The sequence below is a fragment of the Apostichopus japonicus genome, chromosome 12 (genome assembly GCF_037975245.1).
Source record: "Apostichopus japonicus isolate 1M-3 chromosome 12, ASM3797524v1, whole genome shotgun sequence".
Taxonomy (NCBI): domain Eukaryota; kingdom Metazoa; phylum Echinodermata; class Holothuroidea; order Aspidochirotida; family Stichopodidae; genus Apostichopus; species Apostichopus japonicus.
The window spans coordinates 13,841,208-13,864,021 of record NC_092572.1 but is presented as its reverse complement, the minus strand read 5'-3'; the positions used below and the strand labels follow the sequence as shown (position 1 = coordinate 13,864,021).

Here is a 22,814-nt window from a genome sequence, read left to right as displayed (position 1 = left end):
TATTATTATGTGTCAGCTTCACTCCAGAAGATTATTATTTGTTAGTCTCACGCTATATCATCATTACTTGTCAGTTTGATTTGATTTATATACTTTTCAATTTTCATGCATATATTACAAGGTTTACAATGGATTATAAACAGCATTCGACGACGAATTAAACAGTTCTCGTTTCTGGTCGATACCATTTAGAGATCATACCACTGTTGTAGAGGGGGATTGCGTCCTGCACAAAACACTGTAATGTCTCGACGGTACCCTCGACAATGTGTATCTCTCTTTGACATGTTCATATCCGTTGTGCCTGATAGAGACGATGGGCGTGGCTAGAAAACAAGTTACAATTGGTCTACTTCGTACCTCACAAATATTCATATTGTTCCCATCATTTTTAAGTATTAATATTTTTAAGAATTAATAAAAAGTTTGTGTATTATCTTCTGACGATGGACGGCGAAACATATACTCGCTCCCTCGTCCCCTCGCTAATTTACTATTAATGATAATTAAAAGTCGATTGAAATTTATGAAAATTAATTCCTCTTCTTACTGATTTACTTACGAAGTAGTTCCATGGCATAAGCAGGTCGGAATGAAACCACTGTAACATCTACATAACTACTTCGTGAAATGCCGGTGACCCGGCGGTTTGCTGCCACGCACTATAGTCTTCGAACTTCCTTTGCCATTATATAGAGGTCCATTCGCTCCCTCGTCCCACTCGCAGTAAAACGTACACCAAATATTACATTGCTGGTTTAGTTGTTTGACAAAATCTGAAGCTATATAGGCTATACATGATTAGAAAAGAACTTTCACCTCAACACATGCAAATTAACCACAATTCTATATTTTAGCTCGATTTCGACGAATCATGCATCCTATGATTTTTTCTTGTCAATGTTACGTCATGTACACACAAACAAAACATACTGCTTTCTTCGATCACTCCCGAGTAGCTAGAGAATAGCGCAGCCTATGTTGTCACGTGACACATTTAAGATATTCTGAAACTTGAAAAGTAATTTATGAAGTAAGTTAACAAAAACGGTGAGTAAAAAGAACCAATACCAAAACAACGAACCGACTGATCAGCCCTCAACCTGCATCCCCTTGCATCGAGACTGCCATTGACTCATCGTCAGGTGTGCATGACGGTTGCAGAGATGCGAAGGTCAGTTGTTTTTTAGGCGGGTGAAAATTGTCTGGTGCTGTTGGTTACGTACACCATCTAAGCGGAGCGCCACCATGAGTTGGCGCGAAGCGTACAAGAAAATTTTGGGATCTTACGGCCCCTCATATGGCCGGAAACATCACTTCCCGGGTCATCTAAGCTGAATCTATACTGTCTCCATATTTGTATTGTGTCTATTTTTTTTCATTCCAGAGGAAAAAATATCTTGAAATAAAAAAAATCTCTGAAATTTTGCGGACGCTGTAGCGTTCACGTGTGTCGTAACGGTATTATTTTTCACGAATCGTATAGGTAACGTTGCTTCCAGCCGGGCATATTTAGCACGATCGGCTTTGAGTAATTTCCGATCCTGGCGGTTCTGAGATAATTCGCATTTTGGTGTGATGAAATGAATTTCACGCTAGCAATGATACACTTTCACAGGAAAACTCTGTGGGCCTACAATGCGGGAGATTCTTAAAAAATGCGGGAGTTTTTTGGAAAATGCGGGAGATTCGGACAGGTGGGCGGGTGAGCGGGAGACGACCCGAAAATGCGGGTGACACCCGCCCAAAGCGGGTGACTTGGCAGCACTGCGGTTGCCCTAGGAGGGGAACATAATGTAACTTTTTTAGAATGGAGGGGTAATACTCGATTAACTCAAAGTAATAGTTAGTTCCATTAAAGTTCTTTATTAGTCTGTTGAAAAATAGAAGATATGTTGACTAGGTTCTGTGACTGCTCCCGAGCAGAACGGGATTCGAATCACAGTGGCTTCTGCACGTGCACATCACTGTATATAAGATAGAAACTTGATTAGATGGCAGTATGCAACATTAAACTGTGAAGTTGTGACAAAGACGTCAACGAAATTACCGTATCCACAAAGCGCTTCTCAAGCGGGATTATCTGAATAAGACATGGGCCTATACCCCAGGCTATAGTGAATACGGTTCAGCTTCCATAAGGGTCACCCATAAAACTATATGTTTAAAGCGATAATGATACAATTCATCGATGACTGTCATGTGGTAAAGTGGCAAAACATTATTTTTGAGTCAATATTTGATTTGCTACTAATAATAAATTTCGTAGTGCTAGGCCTAGGCCTAGCTTTGTAAGTTAAGTACTGACTGAACGCATACAGCATTGTACTTACGAACATACTACTACTACTCTCATATAGAGTCATACTTATAGGCCTAGCCTACAGTAGGCTTTATCAGTGCTACTTAGGTACTTATCAGGCTAGCCTAGACCTTAGTATACGCACATTGTATCTAATGTTGGGGTTGTTAGACTCCCATGACAAATTTACAGTTGCTTCAAATGTCATACATGTCACACAATATTTACACTGAAAAGAAATGGGAGCAAAATTTCATCAAAAGTTGCTATCAAACTTACAAACTAGAAATAGGCCTAGGCCTAGTAGAATTAGAAAGGTACCATTGCAGAGAAGGTATCACAAGTGTACAAGAACTCAAATTGCCAATAATTTTGGTCAAAATCTCAGAAAATCAGGAATAAATATACTTACTAACAAACAATATAAATGGAATCAAATTTCTTAGTCTTATTTCTCTGGATGGATTGTTCCATTTGTTATTAGGGGTATTTGTACAGCAACACAATTGTTTGTTGTTCTCAAATTAAGTGGAGAACAACTCTTCACATCTGTTACCAACTGAATGTAATTTAAATTCATTTTGGTAAGAGAGCTAAACACAATTGCAATAGTCAGGTGTTTCATCATAGACTAGGAATAAAATATCCCTAAAAAACAAATGGTACAATCCTACAAAGGAAATAGAGACGTGCAAGAATATAACATTTCATGAAATTTTGATCAAACTCCGAATTTAAAGCAGCTTTTTGCATCCTTTTCTATGATTTTCTCAACCTCATTGACCCCACGATGCCATAACGACATACATAATACTTCAAAGATATTTTCCGTTAGCATAGCAATAAACCACACCCAAAATATGAAAATGTAAATTCTATGAATGTCATTGAATAATGAGGTGAATAATTTTCACTTTTCCGGCGTCGCATGCAACCCAGTACACCAATACGTACTACAACACCATGCTTTATTTGTGTACGTTGTGTATGACGGACTAAACTTCTCGGAATGCTGGGAATGAATCTATTTTAAGCAACGGCTCATAAATAAACATGTCAGCTATTCACTGATTGAATTCAAATTAGTGGATTCGGGGAACTGCATGCGATTAATTTTAAATGAGGAATTTGTCAGAAGACCCTCTGCTCATGACTGTATCTGCAGAAGTCCTTAATTACTCGCAAATTAATGCTCTGCAGGAAAAAAACTTAGCTAATATCTTAGTTTCCTTTTTGTGATGAATACATGTTTAAAAAAACTTGATAAACATATCAAAAGGGTGGGAAAACGGCGACAAAATGCAAAAAGCTGCTTTAAACAAAAGTAACAAAAAATAGCAAACTTACAGTCTGATTTTTAAGGTAAAAACTGCAAAACTATATAGCTGGTGATCAAGTGCCTAAAACGACTCTTGTGATTAAAGTGATGTAATGTTATTTAATATGCATTAGAATAGATAACCTGTGTGCAAACATTGCACTACATTTTTGTAGAATCTACACCTGTATGTTATTGGGTGCATTTGCATATTGATATATAAGTTAAAGCATGCCGTCTGCTCGTCCTTGTTCACCCTGTCTCTGCATCTGTCAACATGTACTCTTGGACATCTCGTTCTATATCTGTCCTGCACAGTATGACTATGTTATGCAATAAAATATAATAAGATGTTACACTCAACGTCGACTGTGTTCTACTTGGTTGCTCAAAGAACTCATAATTATCTAAATAAAGAAACATGACAAGTGATGTAAGCTGTGACACATCAAATCCAATTTTAGATGACCAATTTCTCTAAACAAACAAAAACCAATCGTTAAGTCACACAAGATGAATTTTACATGACAGTAGTTGCAAGAAGTATGGGGATGATGCTGATGGAATGTACCATTATACACTACTGTTGTTAAATGCTTTTCAGAAAGAAATCACAGTTACAACAAAAGAAAGATTTCATCACAAAAATGTCAAAATATATTAGATTTCTAAACCATGGAAGCAAAAACTCCAAATGGCATCTATTTGTGGCAAAGTCACAGCAATGTCTATTTCCATTCACCATGTACCTACATGTATACTGCTAATTTAGCCTAGGCCTAGATGCGAAATTTATTAATGTAGCTCTTGAGTATAAAGAGCACTTTACTAGGCCCGTAGGCCTGTCATTATGTAAAAATCTCTCACCAACATTAATTCATTCATTTAAATACTAAATATTCTCAAAACAATTTGAGAACAACAATACTTTGTTGAGCTGTAAAAGGAAAACCCACTGCTATATATATCATTTATATTATCAATGAACAAAGTAAGCTTTTATCCTGAAGTTCCAGCTGGAAATTTGTGTGCTGGGTTAGTCTATCATTAGCTTTTATATTGCTTGACCAACGTTGGAGTCGCCTGTGATGCAGGTGGTGTTAGGACTGCGCAAAATATCATTTGACTTACAGTAGCCTTACAGTATCTTGGTACTAGATATGGCAGGGTACATTTCACAGTACACAGTTGAGGTAACAGTCAGAATTTACTGGTAAACAGTGTTCACAGTTAGCTGGGTGTGACTGTTAGCAGTGCGCTAGGCCTAACTGTTAGATCTAATGTTTGGAAGATCAAGAGTGGTGGGCACAATGGACAGTACTTAGGCTTTGGTGACTTGGCAGCCCGGGATTCGCAATTTTTTCATTGCCATGAAAACTTTCAGAAGTAAATTTGGCAGGTTCATACATGGCAAAGACTAGCCTATTAAGTACAGTAGCACAGTGTTGTTGCTAGACCTATGTCATCTGGTGGTGTTTTTAACACAGTTGAAGTTGCTTTGGCAAAGTTAAAAAAAAGGATGCAATGCATTAACCTGTACCACCTACTCCCAATGTATCCACACAATGTTGAAATGGCAAGACTATGGTACATCATCAGGAATGTTTGGTTACAACCAAATTTATGCTACATCTGCTCTACAAAATATTAATTTTAAGTGTTTTGGCTGATTATTAAAGCCAGATTGGCAGTTATTAGTTCTGTAACCCTGGTCAATGAACATTGTCTGAGTATCTAGTAAGTCATTCATCAATGTTAATAAGTGGACTACTCAGAATGTGGCCATTTTGAAGTATATAATAAAGGTGAATTTAGGTGGAAATTTCAGCTCAACATTTTGCGCTATGGGCAAGGAGCAGTTCAGTTTTGTGTTCTATTCGTAATAATAAAAAAAAAAACCTGAGAATGACAGAAATCAGCACACTCATACAGAACTGTGATTGTTTAACTCCTGTGTTGACTTGAGGCACTCCTACGAAAGCATTTTTTTGTTGATAAAAATGCACTTGGCACAAATTCATACGGAATTGTTCACAAAATTCAAGCGGTCATACCCATTCAACATTTGCTACGGAATTGACAACACTTTCTACAATATTCTACCAGAACCACAAAAAGGTAAATGTTACTGTGAGTGATCAAAAGAAAGTATAAACTAGACAAGGAGGTTGTACTTGATTGTTGGTTAATGATCTGCAAAAGAGTAACTTTTTATCAAACAATGGTGGTTAAAATCTAGCAGAGTTGATTTCTGCACCTAGATAAAGGGATACCCTGAGGTTTCCCATAAGTTTGAAGACATTGTGTGAAGAACACAGACAGATATTTCTTGTCTTTCTTTGTCATTTCCAAAGACCTGCCTGTAATATCAAATCTTTCCCCTTGGCTGAACTATTTAAAATACTTCAAAATGTTTGGTTTGTTTAAAGCAGTGGGCCAAAAATCATGCTTTTCAGTCACCGTTTTTGGCACGTACTTTTGAAGTGCATGTTAGTAGGTGGATTTATCATTAAGGTAACTTTAACTGTCCAAACAAGACTTCCTCTACATACACTGTCACGGTTATGTTTGTCTTTTCTTTTAAAGATTCTAAACTATGTCTTGGAATACTGGATCTGAAAACTCCCAGCGATGGTCCCCTAGACGCAGGTCCGTGCTTTCTTCGAGCACGAGTCCTTCACCGACGAGAGGGAAGAAACGTGGTCCAGATGAAGTCAAGTCCAAAGCCGACAGTGGACCGAGAAAGTCACTCCGACTGAAACTCTTTGACCTTAAGAAACTCGGTGACATCATAAATGTAGGCTATGGGCAGAAAGAAGAAGTGGCACTAAATTCAAAGTACTCAGCTGAAGATGTTCTCAAAACGATCGCTACAAAAGACGTCTCGGAAGTGACCTGTGAGTCTAATCTGCGGACGCCTCTCCCGTCGGAAGGGAGAGAGAACCAACCAAAGCAGGTTCAACAGGTCAAGCAAGAGTCACCAGAGGTTGCCTCGAAGAGGAAAGCAGTTTCGAAGCTCCGCAAAGTCAGGGCGGTGAAAAGTCCACGGCTCATTCATAGCGTTTGCAAGAAATGCAAGGTAGGATTTATCGACCCGACCGTTCTCATAACGCACAAGTGCAATGACAGGGCAACTGTTGTCAACCAAAGTCAAGAATCTGCAAACGGGGAGAGAGATGGTCGGCGCAACGAAAGGAGAGGCAACCACCAAGAACGAGAGCAGAACTCTGACCAAGTAAATCCGAGCGCACTTTGCAGACAAAGCCATCGCTCCTCCCATCCGAGTGTAGAATGCAAAAGCGTTATACCACAGGTTAGTCCTCTGCCAAGCCCAGACGTTGTATCACAGAACTGTGAAATGGGAAGTTCAGATGTGTCAGTATCACAGGGTAAACCTAGGAAAAGGTTGACACAGATCGAGTGGTTCCCGGCACCCATCGAAGTATGGATAGGATACGAAGCCTGCAGTTGCATGTGTATGACATGTGCTGCCTGTATCCCATCTCTCCAGGTGTTGCTACAGCATAATCTACCACGGCCTCCAGGTACTCTGACATGCAAGGCTTGTCAGGTCGATTTCGTTTCCAACTGTTATAGATTCGTTCACAACTTGAAAAACCACCAGTTCATTTGCCCGTTTTGTCCAAAGAGATTCAAAACCAAAACGATTGCAAAGACCCACACACTAAAGCAACACCAGGACCAAGATCTGCACGAAGTGCAGTCCTTGACTTTCACCAGAGATGGAAAGTCACCCATCGACCTCACAGCATTGTCTAAGCCTCCGTCGACGGTTCGTGCACAGATTTTGGGAAAAGTCAAGTGCTATAAGAAGGGCCAGATGGGTTCCATGATCTGTGGCAAGATTTTAGGTTCTCCTGACACGGCCCTCTCATTTCAGGCTTTGCGATCATTACAAGATGATCATAAGGCAGGTAAAAGTGTGCCAAGGGCGATGGTGAAATGTTTGTTATGTCTGGAGGATATACCAGGCTATGTAACTCTGGAGGAGCACATGATCGTCACACACACTCCCCGTACTTACAATCAGTTGAGAGCAGTGGTCGGTGAAGATAGGGAGGGAGAGACAGAGCCAAGGAACTCCATATCCATTCCTGTCAATGGAAGCAACACTTCTCTGTCTACTCCATTCTGCAATGAATGCCAGAAAGTCTTTCAGGATACCAGAGCATTGAAACGTCACAATCTGAGCGTCCATTCCGTCTCTACGTCATACAGATTAGCTCTGTCTCAGAAGCTCACGGAGAGCAAGCAACGCGAACAGCTGACTAATGTTCTTCACTCACCACCTGCGACCGAAGCAGAAATGCTGCACGTCAGCAGTGCACAGACGAAGGGTAAGAGACCAAGCAGGAACGGTGAAGTTAAAAGCAAAGAAACCATCGATAGTGGAGGCGCAAACCAAAGACCAGACCCTTCAACAGAGAGAAGGAGGGTCGAAGGGAAGCCGAGAGCCGTTGAGATGTCCGGTGCGGTACATGGTATCCACGGAAATGAAACGACTTTAAATCGAGCCAAAAGGACGGAAGATAGATGCCAAGAAATGATAAACACTGGCACTGTTCCTAAAAAGGTGTGTACAAGACCTACTGTAGTAAAGTCAAGACAAAAACCCAGAAAAGAGGCAACGTGGCATTTGCCAGATGCATTATTTTCGATGTCCGCCAACCGAGGTCTGACACCAGATGAAGTGAGAGAAGTGGATGCCCTGATCAGAGCGTCAGTGGAGGAATTGGAAATCTTCAAGAATGGATGCTACAACTTCTTGTATAATCCTTCCCATTTACGTAATACGGGTGCAACCATAGCCGCCTACCTCAAATTAAAACCCGTCATCGATAATAAACCCATGACACCCACAGCCAGAAGAAACTACGAAAGCAATCTGAAATATGGTTTTCCAATGGGTCACTTTAATCCAGAATTTGAAGAGACACCGCTGTTTCCGACGCTGAGCGATATATTTCATCGAACAAACGGTTACAAACGTTCGCCCCTTAAAATTATGACTTCTTCAGAGATCAAGGAAACTGTTGGAATGGCAGATGCCAAAGAAAACCGAAGTCTCAGGAAAAAATTTGCCAAGGCAGTAGAAGAGAGTTTCTCGTTGAATGCAGCCCGCCAAGTCCGATCAGTGTCGAGAGGTAGTGCGTCCACGCAATGTATCCTAAATGTTCAGTCTCATTTGTACCTATCCGGTAGGGTTTGTGGACACATCAATAGCATGATAGCGGCCTCCATCAGGAAGAAAGAGGGCAACTCATCCCGGCTAGCAAATTACCAACAAAGACTTCACAATCTCAACCTTCCTCGGCACCTCAGGAGACCGGTGGTATATGGTAGTATGGAACACGTAGCCAATACAAATCCAGCATCGAATACTGCATCAGCTCGTCCAGGTCCCAGCAATCTGTCTCAGGAACTTCAAGCTGCCCGCAGATCATTCCTCGCCGTCGGCGGCCAGAGTGTTTCCACAGTGGTAAATATCCCACAGATAGAAACGCAGACCGCGGACGGCAGACTCGCACCGTCCGGTAACACAGCTGGTAATGCTGCAGATTTGGCAGACCCGCAGAGCTTAGCCAACGTGATGAGGTCTCTGAACCAACCAATGCGCCCTCGTCAGTATCCCAATACCATATTAAGACTTCCTGTGTCAGCTCTACAGCGCCAAGATGGTCAGGTCGGTGTAGCACAGATTCCAGGATCGACTACCCTATCAGCTCCCATTGGTGTCGGGCCTGCCAGTTACATCATACTTCCTAGCCATCCTGTTACACCCAGTTTGAACTCACACGTTGGACATGTTATGTCCCCAAGCCTTCGTACTCTGATGCCAAATTTGATCTGTGGCTCTGTTGAGCCTCCTAGACATTCCCTTACGCACAGTTTGATCCCACCTGGTGGTTCCATGGGATCCGTCAACCATCCTGTTATCTCCAACTCGAATGCAGAGAGCAGATACGTTCTCTCTACCATCCCTGTTATATCCAATTTGACTTCACACGGTGGTTCTGGTATGCCTACCGGCTATCCGACTGCACCCAGTTCAACCCACATACCCAGTGCTGCTGGTGTGTCTACGAGCCATCCAGTTACTACCAGTTCAACCCACATACCCAGTGCTGCTGGTGTGTCTACGATCCATCCAGTTACTACCAGTTCAACCCACATACCCAGTGCTGCTGGTGTGTCTACGAGCCATCCAGTTACTACCAGTTCAACCCACATACCCAGTGCTGCTGGTGTGTCTACGAGCCATCCAGTTACTACCAGTTCAACCCACATACCCAGTGCTGCTGGTGTGTCTACGAGCCATCCAGTTGCTACCAGTTTAACCCACATACCCAGTGCTGCGGGTGTGTCTACCGGCCATCCAGCTGCACCCAGTTTAACCCACATACCCAGTGCTGCTGGTGTGTCTACTAGCCATCCAGTGACGGACAGTATGACGACCTTGAATGATGGATCTGTATTGCCTCCTAACCAACCTGTCGCACCCAGTTGCAATTCACAGAATGGACCTCACAATCTCCTGATCCTCGGATCAGCTCCCAAGACAGCAGTCGGCACAGGATCATTGAATTTACAGAAACCTCCTGCTGGACCTCAGAGTTTACAACCAACTGAACAATCACCCACCAACCACTTACCAAAGGCGGCACCCCCTCCTCTTATACCCATGCACTCATCGGTCGATCAGACGAACTCACATCGGAAGATGCCTGCAGTGAACAGTCCTTCACAAAATACACAAACTGGTCTCTCACCTTCTGAAAGTGGAGATACAGTTCACAAGCCAACGTCAGAACCTGCTTCAGAGAAAGTTCACCAGAAAGGAAACCAAAACAAGACAAATGGAGCAATTCAGAGTTTGCAGGACAAGGTTATGCAGGTCATCTCCAGTCACTTGGAAAAGCCGGCCTCTGGTGCAGATCCCACTGGCAGCAGTGAAACATCCATTCCTCCAGTGTCCTCAGCCGATACCAAACAAATGACAAGTAAGACACCTGGTGATGACGCTGGCAGTCGTGTAGACAGGAAGGTCCATTTGCCCAAGAGAGAGATGGTGTCCAAAGATCACCCCTACTCCATCCCGAACCTTGGATGCATTTCATCTCTTCAGAAAAAGAAATTCAAAGTAAGTTTGAATTTGTATTGTTTCATATTTAGGTCCTTTCTAAACTTGTTAGACCTGTGCCACTACCTGAAAAAGCATGACCGGTATGTCAGTAGAGATGGAATTGATAATAAGGATGTTCCCGGCAAAGTTTGAAACTCTGCTATTCACGTTAAAAGAGGAAAACAATTCAATATAACTTGGACATAAGGAACCAATCAATATCTATCTATCTATTTATTTAATTTGGGGTGTTTTTTGAAAAGAAGTGTGGAGGGGGGGAGGGTTTATTCCTTTGCTCTTTTCAAATTTGTTAACAATTTCCCAGTCAGTTATCTATTGTTCATATATATACTTATTTATCTATCTATCCATGTATTTACTTATTTATTTATTTTGGGTTTTTTTTTTTAGAAAAGAAGAGATCTTTACAATTTTGTTTACAATATCCCAGTCAGTTAGCTATGGTTCATATATTAATCTATCATATATTAATTTCAGAAAGCAAAGAAGAGACAACTGCCTCTTGGGGAAGCAATGGAAGTTACCTGGTTTTGCAGTCAACAAATAAAACGGGTGAAATATGAGAAGAAGTTGAAGCGAAGCATTCAAATCAGAGAAGATTATCTGCATTGTCTTAATCCCACAAGGGTATGTTTACTTATTTCATGGGGAATAAAAACCCAAACCATCATCTTTCCTTTTGTTATTGAGATGCCTTGTGATAAACAAACTACTCAAACTAATAAGAAAATAATATTTAGGAATTATTTTAAAAGGTATAATTGTCATTTGTGTTTCCATTTTCAGACTTGCAAAACTTGGTCTCTCTTGGTATGTGACAAATAACTTTGTAGGAAGTGTATATGATAGTTGAAATCATCAAAATGCAAATTATTTTTTAACACAAAGGTAGTGTAGGCTATAGGACAACTAATGTGTTATAATGCAGTTTCACAAAGGCAGGAAGTAATACTCTGTTGCTTAATGCAAGTAACATCAACACTCAACATGTCTCCTTGCATAGCCAAAATGAATAAGTAATCATCACAAACTGTAGGAGCTAAGAACATATATAAAACTGCTAATGCCAGACAGGGTACACACTCAGTACTGGTGTAGCTAGGCTTTCAGAGATCTCGGTTCAAGGGTAAGACCCGGGTTCCTTGACCAATTACTTCATCTAAACTGCAATTGACGGAAGCTGTATAGATGTTACAGTTGAGAAGAGGCACGGTAATGGGTATGGTATCAATTGAACTGGACAGTTAATTTGTCAGACTTTAGAAAATCATTTGTTCATGAAATAGAGCAGACTAAGGCATCTATGGCATAATGTTCTTTACCAATGTAATTATTCATGCAAAAACATGAACTTCAGATGTGATCTGTTTCTTCAAAAAATTTAACCAACTTTCTTTTTTCTTGGGAGGGGGCAGGGGGAAGTTGCCTTGACATTGGGGACAAGGTTCAATGAACATCTTGAACCCCCCAAATGCTATGCCTCTGTTCAGAGACCTATGTACACGTATCTATTATCCTTGCATAGCTATTAGGTGTGACATTCATATATTGCCTTAGGTATATGTAAGGGTGCTGGAACTACAATCACAATGAACAAACGTATCATAACAGTTACAGTGGGTTCATTATACTTGTTAGCTGGCAAACTTCACCAATAGGTGGTGGACCTTAAAGATTTCTTCCTGCCAGCATCACATGTTGCTCAGAGTATTGTATGCTGCTCTATACAACTTGTGTGATAGCAGACGACCACTGAACAGTCGGGCTAGAGATATTTAATGTCAGTCTCTTTTTACTTGTATTACAGAGGATCAAACGGACTTCCATGTCAGCCAGGAAAGTCACATGTATCGCTACCAGTCTAAGAGAAGCTCAACTGATCACAGAGGCAATAAATAGGGGCAGGAGAGCCTACATCAAATTGGATAAATTTCATAAACTGTACAAGAAGTTTAGTGCTACTTGTCGAGGTAGTCACCTGTTACCCTGAAAGATGGGAGACATTCCCTCTCCCGTTGGGAAGTATCGGCGCTACCGGTGTCTGCAAACAGCGGAAAGAGTCTCTGCAGCTAAACAGACCGAGCGTAGTTCTCTGTTTGTATCATGAGATAACTTGATCAAGCAAACAGGTGTGGTGTCAGACAGTAGTTTCACACTGACAGCAAAAGGTTTTGTTTTACCTTATTTTACACCTGATTGTTATGACCTTGGATCTGATCGGGTTCCAACTCTACTTGAATAAGGGGATGTGATGTCAACAGTGTATACAAAAACGTTGGCAATACCTTCTTCCTACAGAGATAGAAATTCCAATTATTGAAGTAGAAAATTATGATTAAATGTTGAAGAAAAAGATCAAAATGAAATGCTTAGTTTGCTTCTATGATATCAAACCAGTTGTCTTCAAGATCACTTCTGATGCAAAGCATGTCGACTTCAGATGTTGTCGAGAAAAAAGGAAATCTCAAATATGGAACAGGGAAACGAATGAAAATGTCACCAGTATGGTTCTGTCATCTGTCCAATTTCAGTTTTCCGACTGGTATAAACCTTTGAATGAAGGATACCAACGAAAAGGAACTATTAGTACTGACACACAGCTTCATAATGACGAACAAATCGGTATTCCTAGTTTTTAGATGGCATAACCCACATTTAAATGACAGAACCACCAAGTCACACACTTGAGAGAAGAAGTCCCACAATTTTTTGGTATAAATCAATATGTAGAGAGTGTAGTAATTTAGATTGTTAAATATCACCAGGGTGCTTGGACTGTGTTCCTCTTTCACAAAATTTTTCTTCTGGACTATTATCGTTTTTTAAAAAGGCTGTAAAGCGAAGCGCAAAGAAGCATGTACCTTGATGATACGTAATCTCATGGCAAGGCTACCCCATACAAGGTATGTCACTGATAACATGATCGACGCAAGGCTCTCTCATTCTAAACTTGGAATATCATCGAAACAGTCATACCAAAATGACCAAATATGTGTGAGCGCTACTTTAATAAAAAAAACATGGTCTTATTTGAAGGGATATTTTGTTGATAGGGAAATGTTAAAAACTTCTCGTATAGAGATGAATATTTCACATGCCTAGTTGAAAACCTCATTCTCCATACCTTCCTTTACCCTGACTAGAGATATGGTTTGATTGATTGTAACCTGTCTGACTTGCTCAAGTAATCTATTTCTCTGCCTTTTGGCTAAGATCATGTGTAGTATCTGTTATCTTTCGAGGGGAATGGTGATGCACACCTGACGATGATCACACAGTCGCAGTCCCGATGCAAGGGGACTGGGGTTGAGAGCGGATCAGTCGTTCGGTAGTTTGGTTTTGGTGCCCAGGTTCTTTCCTCAAAAGTATTTCACCAGAAACTGGATCATAGTAGCGTTTAGTGTGTTTTGTCATCGCATTAAGGTTCTAGAAAAATCTTTACTTCGCTTAGTATAATCTTCTCTGTGAATTTATACATGAAATGTGATACGTTTGAAATGTGTACAATCAGTCATAAATGTTTCTGTGTTTGTTAGAATTTCATCAAAATTGCAACATATTTTTGGTAGGAATATTTTATTCAAATTTTTCCCTATGGCTTTATGGTCTACATATTTTACAGAAATGCAAAACGTTGCCAAAGCAAATGCAAAATAAAACTCTCAGCTTGATTCCAATGATGACATTATGTACTCTGCTATTGCCAGATGCTTAATTACATTAATATCACCAAATTTTAGCAAAAGTTTTTAATATCTTTTCACTGCAAAAATGCTATGAGGATGTGGATTTGAGTCCAATACACAGACATTTGCCGTGCAAGTTTGTTAAGCAATTACCTTTTAGCCTTTGGAATATGGCTTTAAAGTATTGTGCTCATTTATGCATATCTAATAACTTTGCTGTTGCTTTTTTTGTTCTGTTACTAGGTAACTAGTAATAAATTGAGGTTCAGTACAACAATTACTGTATTACTGTAGTATTATGGAGTAGCTAAGCAATTTTTTTTTGGTTTACCTCCAAATCAGCAAAAAGACTTTAGTCAGTGTCTTATAGGGACACTAAAAGTGGAACAGAATTTGGAGGCCTAAGTTTCCGAATGGCCTATGTCGATAGACGTGTTAAATCAGTTTTGCCACTGAAATAGCGTTTATATGAAGTGAAAGGACAATGTTTTGGTTGAGTTATTTGAATAATTGTATAAAAGCAATGGAGTAGCAGACACATTTTAGGTCTGCACTGTGGAGCCGACCACATCATAAATTTTGCCTTAAAAAGCAGGACTTCGAGAGATTTAACCAATATTTCAAATGTGAATATCTTGCAAACCAGAACAGTTGTAGAAACAATACTAGTACTGAGTGTTTACGTTTTTCTATTTTCCTTTCCTCCCCCTCCCCCTTTTTCTTGGACTTGAAAATATCGAGACTAAAATGCTGCTGAAATTCATCCTTGAAAGGTTAAAGATTGTCAACAAACAATGTTCACTATTTAGTGTTGATCGAAGGTCATTTCAAGGTCATCAGGTTTGAGAAGAATGTCTTCTCTCTGATTGTGGCATGGCTACTGGTAAATTGCAGCATTTTGATGTGTAAATAGTTTTGTTAAATTCAGCAAGTTTTTCTTCACTCACTGTGTGCTAATTTCTTTAAAGATGGTAAATGACCTGAATCATTTTTTTTTTTTAGCCTCTATAAAAAACACTCAAAGAATGAGATGATATAAGAGCTACTAGAGTTGTATTAGTTACTCCAGTAGGTCAAGATGTATTGGATGTAGAATAACTGTGTGATGAAAGGGTTTGTAGAAGCATGGATAGACAATGTTTACAAGTCACTGTAGTTGTTACAGCATGTCGTTTCTATAGTAGACCTGGCACTCTATGCTCTTAGGGTGGAAGGGATAATCCTTCCTTATCTATGGTGTGTGGTACCTGGATGGACCTGTTGCATTCATGGATAAGCCTTCCTTATCTATGGTGTGTGGTACCTGGATGGACCTGTTGCATTCATGGATAAGCTTTCCCTATCTATGGTGTGTGGTCACTGGACATGGGATCCAATCACTAGGAAATATGATATATACTTTAATATGGGATCCAATCACTAGGAAATATGATATACTTTAACAAGGGATCCAATCACTAGGAAATATGATATATACTTTAATATGGGATCCAATCACTAGGAAATATGATATACTTTAACAAAGGATCCAATCACTAGGAAATCTGATATATTCTCTTACATGGGATCCAATCACTAGGATATCAGATATATTCTCTTACTTGGGATCCAATCACTAGGAAATCTAATATATATACTTTTACATGGGATCCAATCACTAGGAAATATGATATATACTTGGCACTAAACTTTCAAGTAGAGAGAAAAAACTCAACAAACTGCTTATCTACTGCAGAAAACCTGTGTAGGTAAAACCTTAGACAAAACAGTTAGATCCTAGCAGGATCTGCTTCGATCCTTTCGATGGAAGAAGATCCTACTAGGATCGAACGTCAGGCCTGTAAATTTGACAAACTTTGAGTATATAGTCAGTGGCGGGGTCATTCAAGTTAAGTTTGCTTTCTAGGAGCATTATAAATAATGCAGGAGTGGGTGGGACGGCCAGTGGATAATTCAGCATGAATAATTCATATTTAACCTTGCAACTACTAGCTTGATGAATTTAGTAAATGATAGAATTCTGAGTAAAATAAGTGTTTAGTGCCCAAAAAAATAACGAAGGAATAAAGATCGGGGAAAAATAGAGGAATAACTTAATACTGAAGTTAAATTAGTTATGTAGACTTTTGTAGGAAAATGTGTGGGATGGGGTAGGACACGTAGGGAGAGTGGGGGGGGGGTTGATAGGCAGTGTGTAATTTTGAGTGATTCACATCTTGCATTGCAATCGCTAAGTCTGTTGATGATCTTAATTTAGGATAGAATTCTGGAGTACAATCAAGTTCGGGTTGCCCATTGCCGGAATAAAAAAAGTAGGAAAAAACAAAACCAGGTACATTTTTAATTTTTAGTAACTTTATATGCTAACATTTGATTATAATTATGAGGAATTATATATATGGTATTTTGTCTTTTTTTCCAACTCATGTTTGCCAAGATGTGTACTTCACATATGTTGATGGGTAAAACCCCATTTGATTCTCCTACTAAAGATGTAAAAATGAATATATTAATCATCATAATAATCATCTTTTTTGTTCTGTACATTTAATCTTCTGTTGCAATCCAATACAGAGACTCAAGAATCCAACAATAATTGTTTTTAAGTTGATTTCGTTTTTGTTAGTTGTTTTGTTTTTTGTATAAAAGGGGTTCCTGAGAAAGGTCGATATTTGAGATATGCTGAAATCTTGGTACTTAAATTTGAACTGTTGAAAAATTAGTCGGAAATCTGATTCAAATAACGACATTTTTAGCTAAAATGTTGAAATCGTGTTTGCCCCACCTGGACCACGGTAATATCATCTACCACAGTTTGATCATGGAGTTGTTCCATAACAACTCCCTGGTTTGATCCTATAGTCTCGATCACGGCTACGTCTATAGTTGTTAACCCCGTTTCCCTCGGCTGCGTTTTATATAGCTCGCATATCGGACAATATTTTGAGCACTTGTTTGACTGCTTGAGATAATGAGGGCAATTGTTGCCGTCGGTAGGCGGGTGAATTTTAAGGTTGTCTGGAAATTCCAGTCTTTGTTCAAGAGTATGACGTGGCCCGCCGGTAATTATTATGAAAAATATCGTCGGCGTTAACCAACCGACCATCCTTGCTGACTCGTTCACCTATTGTTGTAAGTACACAGCGAGACAATGGTCTATTGATTCCACATGAAAGGGTAAAGCAGAAAGTCAAACAATAACATGAATAGACTACCCTAAATTTTCTACTTGAAAAGATAAATCGATCGTGCCCATGTAAAGCTAGTGAGATTGATTCACTGAAAGCTTGATATTTGTACTTTGTGACATACGAGAATGCAGTCTGTGTGCGAACTGTGCATGAACAAGTCTTATTAAAATCGACGACTGTTGGAATAATTTGTCCGTTTTACATGTTTTAGTGAAATATATATGTGCACCTTTTGATGTGCCATTATTGACTATTGAGAATAATTTTAAAAGTTAATTTTTGGACCAGAACAAATATAGTTACCGTTCAAGCTTCATCGCTGTACGTCATTCCTAGTGGCAAACACACGGGTCGGAAGTAGGCACTCTTGCAGATATACGAGGGCAGCGATCGAGTCACCGCAGCTGGCAGTTTGGAGAAAACTTTTGTGTCATGGATCCGCAGAGGTTAGTACGTTATCTTTATGATCAAGTGGACCTTAAAAAGATACTAAGAATTGCTTCAGTAAAATTTTACTATGTTTTATTCTAGAATAAAGCAGCTGTTTTTTCGTTCTAAATATGAAAACATGCAGTGGAGACTTATTTAAAAATATCCTATATAGTAGGCATACGGTACCGTAAACACTTTCTATAAAAGTACACGAAGGCATGTGGGTAATATTGATAAAGCATAGCTAGTTGAAATTTCTTTGATTCATTCAGTCAATTGCAAGTCAAAACAAATCTCTCTTTTTAATTATTTCTTTTCCCTTAAATGGATTTGGTTTTCCCTCCTTTCCTATATCGAGCACATCCATATATAAGGCCGCGACACTATAGCAGGCCCGGGCAAAGTGGGAGAGGCTATGTATGTTTCACTGGAGCTCGACATCTCTGAATATTGATCTGATTTCTGCCTCCCCCCCCCCCACCCCTCTCCAATCTCAAACCTGTATCACTGAACTAAAGCGATCTTACAGCGGCTTCACACGAAGAACAAGGCATTCATGTGTCACTGTTCGCATTAATTTAGAGATATTTATGACATATATTTTGCGTTATTTTGGTTCTCAATGTCCCCCGGCAAAGTTAATCCTGTGAATAAAATCCAAGATATATAGTCTTCTAGCTTTTCTAATGATTTACTATACCGTAACGTTATAACTATGTATGATATACGGTAAACTTAATGTCAAATTTGGAAGTGGGGCAGAGTGTTTGTTTGGAGGGGCGGAATTTTAGTTTGAGGGGGCAGTTGCATGGCTCCACCATATTGGTCCATTGCTGAAGCCATACATTTGAAGAAAATAGGGGTATGTTCGAAATTTGAAGAATGTGGGCCTACTGCAGCTACTGGTAGACCCCTTTTCCCATTAGGCAACAAAACTCGAGCAGGCAGGATGGACGAAGGAAGGGGGGGGGGGGTTGAGCAAGGAACACTTAATACCCCTAGAAGGGGATTATCAGGGAACCCTAAATTTCGTCCCTGAAACTGGGTGGCTGTTAAGGTACCCTAACTACCAGCTCCACGCATGGAGAGGGGTAATGATCAGGTAGCCTGGCTGACCCAGTCATGTAAGCATTGTGTTCAAGTTGCAGTCATGTGTGACCATCCGTTGCTTTTGTTCAACATTGTCTACATACGAATTTTCACTTTTTTCATTTTTCTATGTAGATGTTACTGTTAATTGTCACCTTGGATGTTACCATGTCTACACCCATTGTTGTCAAGAAAACAATGGTAGAATCAGGCCAGCTTTTATATTGAATGAGTAATCATTTTCAAGTTCTGAGTCATCTTCATAAATTTGTTTGGAGCATTCTAGGCTACAGCCACAATAAAAGACAATAGCGGATCCACGACTTTATAAAGGAGAGATTTAGATATAAATTATGGAATGCAACTATTTCGTCGTGCATGTTGGTGACAATATATTTTTCTATTTTTTTTTTCCTTTTCAAATCCAGAACTCAGATCCCGATGTTACAACGAGACAAGGATAAATTAAAATACAACCAAAGCTATATTGTTGAGCAACTCGATATTGAGCACATAATTCTCTACCTCAGTGGAATGGTTCTCACTCAATTTGAGGTCGATAAACTGTATTCAATACGTGATCGCAAAGAACGGACAAAACGGCTGTTGAACATCCTACCAACGAAATCAGCTCTAGCTTACCAGCATTTCAGGCGATCATTGCAAGAGCGTTATCCGCATATCATCAAGAAACTGGATTCAACACCATACGTACAACATCCCGCCGACGACACCAACACTAACAACAAGAAAATACTGGTACGCAGAGAATCATTGGTGTTGAATCTTAAACCAGATGACGTCATCGTAGATCTATCACGTGAGGGTATTCTAAACGACTCAGACCAACTCAAACTTCGCGGTTATAGAACGGCTGAAGACAAGTCTAGAGCCTTGGTAGACATTCTCCCTCACAGAGGACCGAACGCATTCAAGAGTTTTACTCTAGCTGTCAGGACCGCTCAGCCGAAGCTAGCAGATTTATTAGAAACGGCTGATATAAGCACAGATGAAATGCAAAATAGCTCTTTCTTGTGATTGATTGATTGATTAAGAGTCATAAAACAGGCCTATATATTGTCAACTGTTAAATGCAACAATTAATAACAATAAACATGCCGTATGCATGGAGAGCCCGATAGTAGGACACTTTGATGGATTTTGCTAAATGACGTCATGAAAACACACGATGCTACGCCCATTTCTTAAGGGTTTGCACTTTACAGTTCACATATCACTAAATAAGATATTGCAGGTGCACCCAACATAATTTTCTTAACGGGTACGTCGATGACGCAGCAGTCTCCAGTTTATGATAATAAGGTATAATAGCCTCATCAGATGTTGGGTGTTTGTTTTTCTATAAGGCTAACACGAACTATATAAGTACGCATGCACGCTACCTCCAAATTAAATAGATCATAATATATTTACATAATGACGGAGGCAAATAGTAAAACCATGCCAAGCTGCCTGCGTCACTCATTGCGCATATATGTATGATCGATTGTATTTCAAAGTTTTATGGGTGGAACTGATTCGATCCCTTACAGCAGTGCAATTTGCTTTATGTTTACCCTTTGATATTATTTTACCTTTTATCCATTTTTATACATATTTTACGTTACGATCAATTTAATGTGTTTGGATGTGATAGCCAAATTGTTTTGCATTCGTTGCTAAGCGATCTTTCATAAATCTATCAAAGGGCAATTACATTCTACGGTAGGCTATATAATTATGCAGTCTCGCGTTTTAAAGTCACATTTTATTTCTCGCTTTTAGTTTTATTGATGTAAAAGCTTCGCCGAGCCGGAGGCAAAGATATGTCGAAGTCGTATAAGCATTATATATATATATATATATATTTCCCCTCGTATAGACAATATTAAACAATATCTTACTACCTTTGAGGTTTCCTTGTGAGTAAACGTAAGGGAAATTAGTGGAAAGTGTGTAAAAGTTTAATGTTTTAATTGGCAAGATTTTTTATAGAAAAGAAATCCCGGAATAATGTGAACAGTTCGGGAAGGCATTTCGCCTTATGTTCTAACCATATGGCAATAGATCTGTCACGAACGGATTTTAACAATAAAATATATGTATTTAAAGATAAATTTTAATTTTCACTGCGTTTATGGTATTTTCTATGGTGCACTGTAATATTTTATAATGAACATATAACAAGGTAACCTCTACGATACAAATATCTGATAGGAAGAAAATGGTTCCCTTTTAAGGTCCATGTATCTTATCATCCAATTGGTATATTGAACAATATAAAGTGATTATATACGGACTAGGCCATTATGAGAAAGATGATCTGAAGTCGAACTAGCAGTATTGTAGTCCTTCTAATTCAAGATGTTATTTTCAGTGTCAAACGGTGCAATAAATAGGCATATAGCTGGTCATAAATAGAGATGGTGGATACTTGTTGTAGCTATGAATTCCCTGATAACACCCGGCCGCACTGAGGTCTCCGTAAGTGCTGTCTCCCCTAAAGCCTGAGCAAGTGTCTTATACGGTGTAAATGCCTCGAGAGACGTGAACCAAAGATCAATATCTAGTTTTTGCAGGTAGCTACTACTCCAACTCCCTGGTTTTTGTAAGCTTGTATATCCGCACTGAAGAAAGGTTATTTAATGGTCACGTGACTAAATTACCGCCTATACCTATCATTTAATAATGAGGTATTTGATAACAACAAAGAGACCACCAATTGCTGTAATACGAGTGGTTCGCTTTGGGCGACATGTGACTTGGCCGCCTCCACCCTTTTCCTCCCATTCCAAGTAAATTCAGCATAAGCACAATTTAGTAACTGAGTTCTACGTTCTGACCCGGCCCCGACCTGAGTCATATCCTAAGCCGGTATGTCGTTAGTTGCGAGGGCCGAGTGGTACGGTAGCTCATGGTACAAAATTCCGTGGTAGGCCCTTCGACAAACAAACCTTTGAGGGGAGCTAACGTGGACTGACAGCTAGATAAAACGCTCAATTGAGCAGTACGAGTATGGTAGGCCATACGGGAAATAATGGCTGATTTAATGTCCGTACGAATTAAAATTATTACCGGTATTAATTCTATTTAATACCGGCATTAATTCTCAGCCAATCACCATGCAGCTTCATATGCCGGTATTAAATATAATTAATACGGGCATTAAATATAATTAATACGGGTATTAAATAGAATTAATAAGGGCATTAAATATAATTTATACGGGCATTATATAGAATTAATACGGGTATTAAATAGACCAATCACATCAGCGAACTTTTCTACCACGTAAATACAAGGGCGTAGGAACCGGGGGGGCTGGGGGGGGGGCGCCAGCCCCCCCCAGTGAAAAATATGGGGGGGGGGCAGAAGTATCGTTCCGCCCCCCCCCCCCCGCCCCGCAAGTCAGAAAACCCCTTTTTCATTTCCAAATGAGAAAAAAATCTCATTTGAAGCACCAAATTGCATCTAAGGGCAGGTGAAAATGTAAAATTCTTTACAAAATGGAGTGGGTGTTGAAGTGTGCTATATTGCACCAAATTGCATCTGAGGCCACCTGGAAATGCAAAAAAATTCCAAAGGGGAGGGGGACACCCCCTCCCCTTAGACCCCTCCCCCAGGCCAGCCA

At 39.7% G+C, this 22,814-nt stretch overlaps 2 protein-coding genes and 1 long non-coding RNA gene across 3 annotated transcripts; 2 read left to right on the top strand and 1 right to left on the bottom strand.

The window, feature by feature from the left end:
* Positions 1-2,036: 2,036 nt before the first annotated feature.
* LOC139977001 (uncharacterized) lies at positions 2,037-16,769 on the top strand. Its single transcript, XM_071985940.1, has 4 exons — positions 2,037-2,205; positions 6,207-10,782; positions 11,263-11,412; positions 12,593-16,769. The coding sequence occupies exons 2-4, from the start codon at positions 6,217-6,219 to the stop codon at positions 12,773-12,775; spliced, it is 4,899 nt and encodes a 1,632-aa protein (XP_071842041.1). The 5' UTR covers positions 2,037-2,205; positions 6,207-6,216; the 3' UTR covers positions 12,776-16,769.
* Positions 14,528-17,580, bottom strand: LOC139977003 (uncharacterized). Its single transcript, XR_011796368.1, has 2 exons — positions 15,785-17,580; positions 14,528-15,728 (listed from the first exon to the last, which is right to left on the bottom strand). It is a non-coding gene; the product is annotated as an uncharacterized lncRNA (long non-coding RNA).
* A 203-nt stretch (positions 17,581-17,783) lies between these two features.
* Positions 17,784-21,172, top strand: LOC139977002 (uncharacterized). The gene is made up of 2 exons (XM_071985941.1): positions 17,784-18,108; positions 19,612-21,172. Exons 1-2 carry the CDS (start codon positions 18,095-18,097, stop codon positions 20,219-20,221), a joined length of 624 nt encoding a protein of 207 aa, XP_071842042.1. The 5' UTR covers positions 17,784-18,094; the 3' UTR covers positions 20,222-21,172.
* The last annotated feature ends 1,642 nt before the right edge of the window (positions 21,173-22,814 follow it).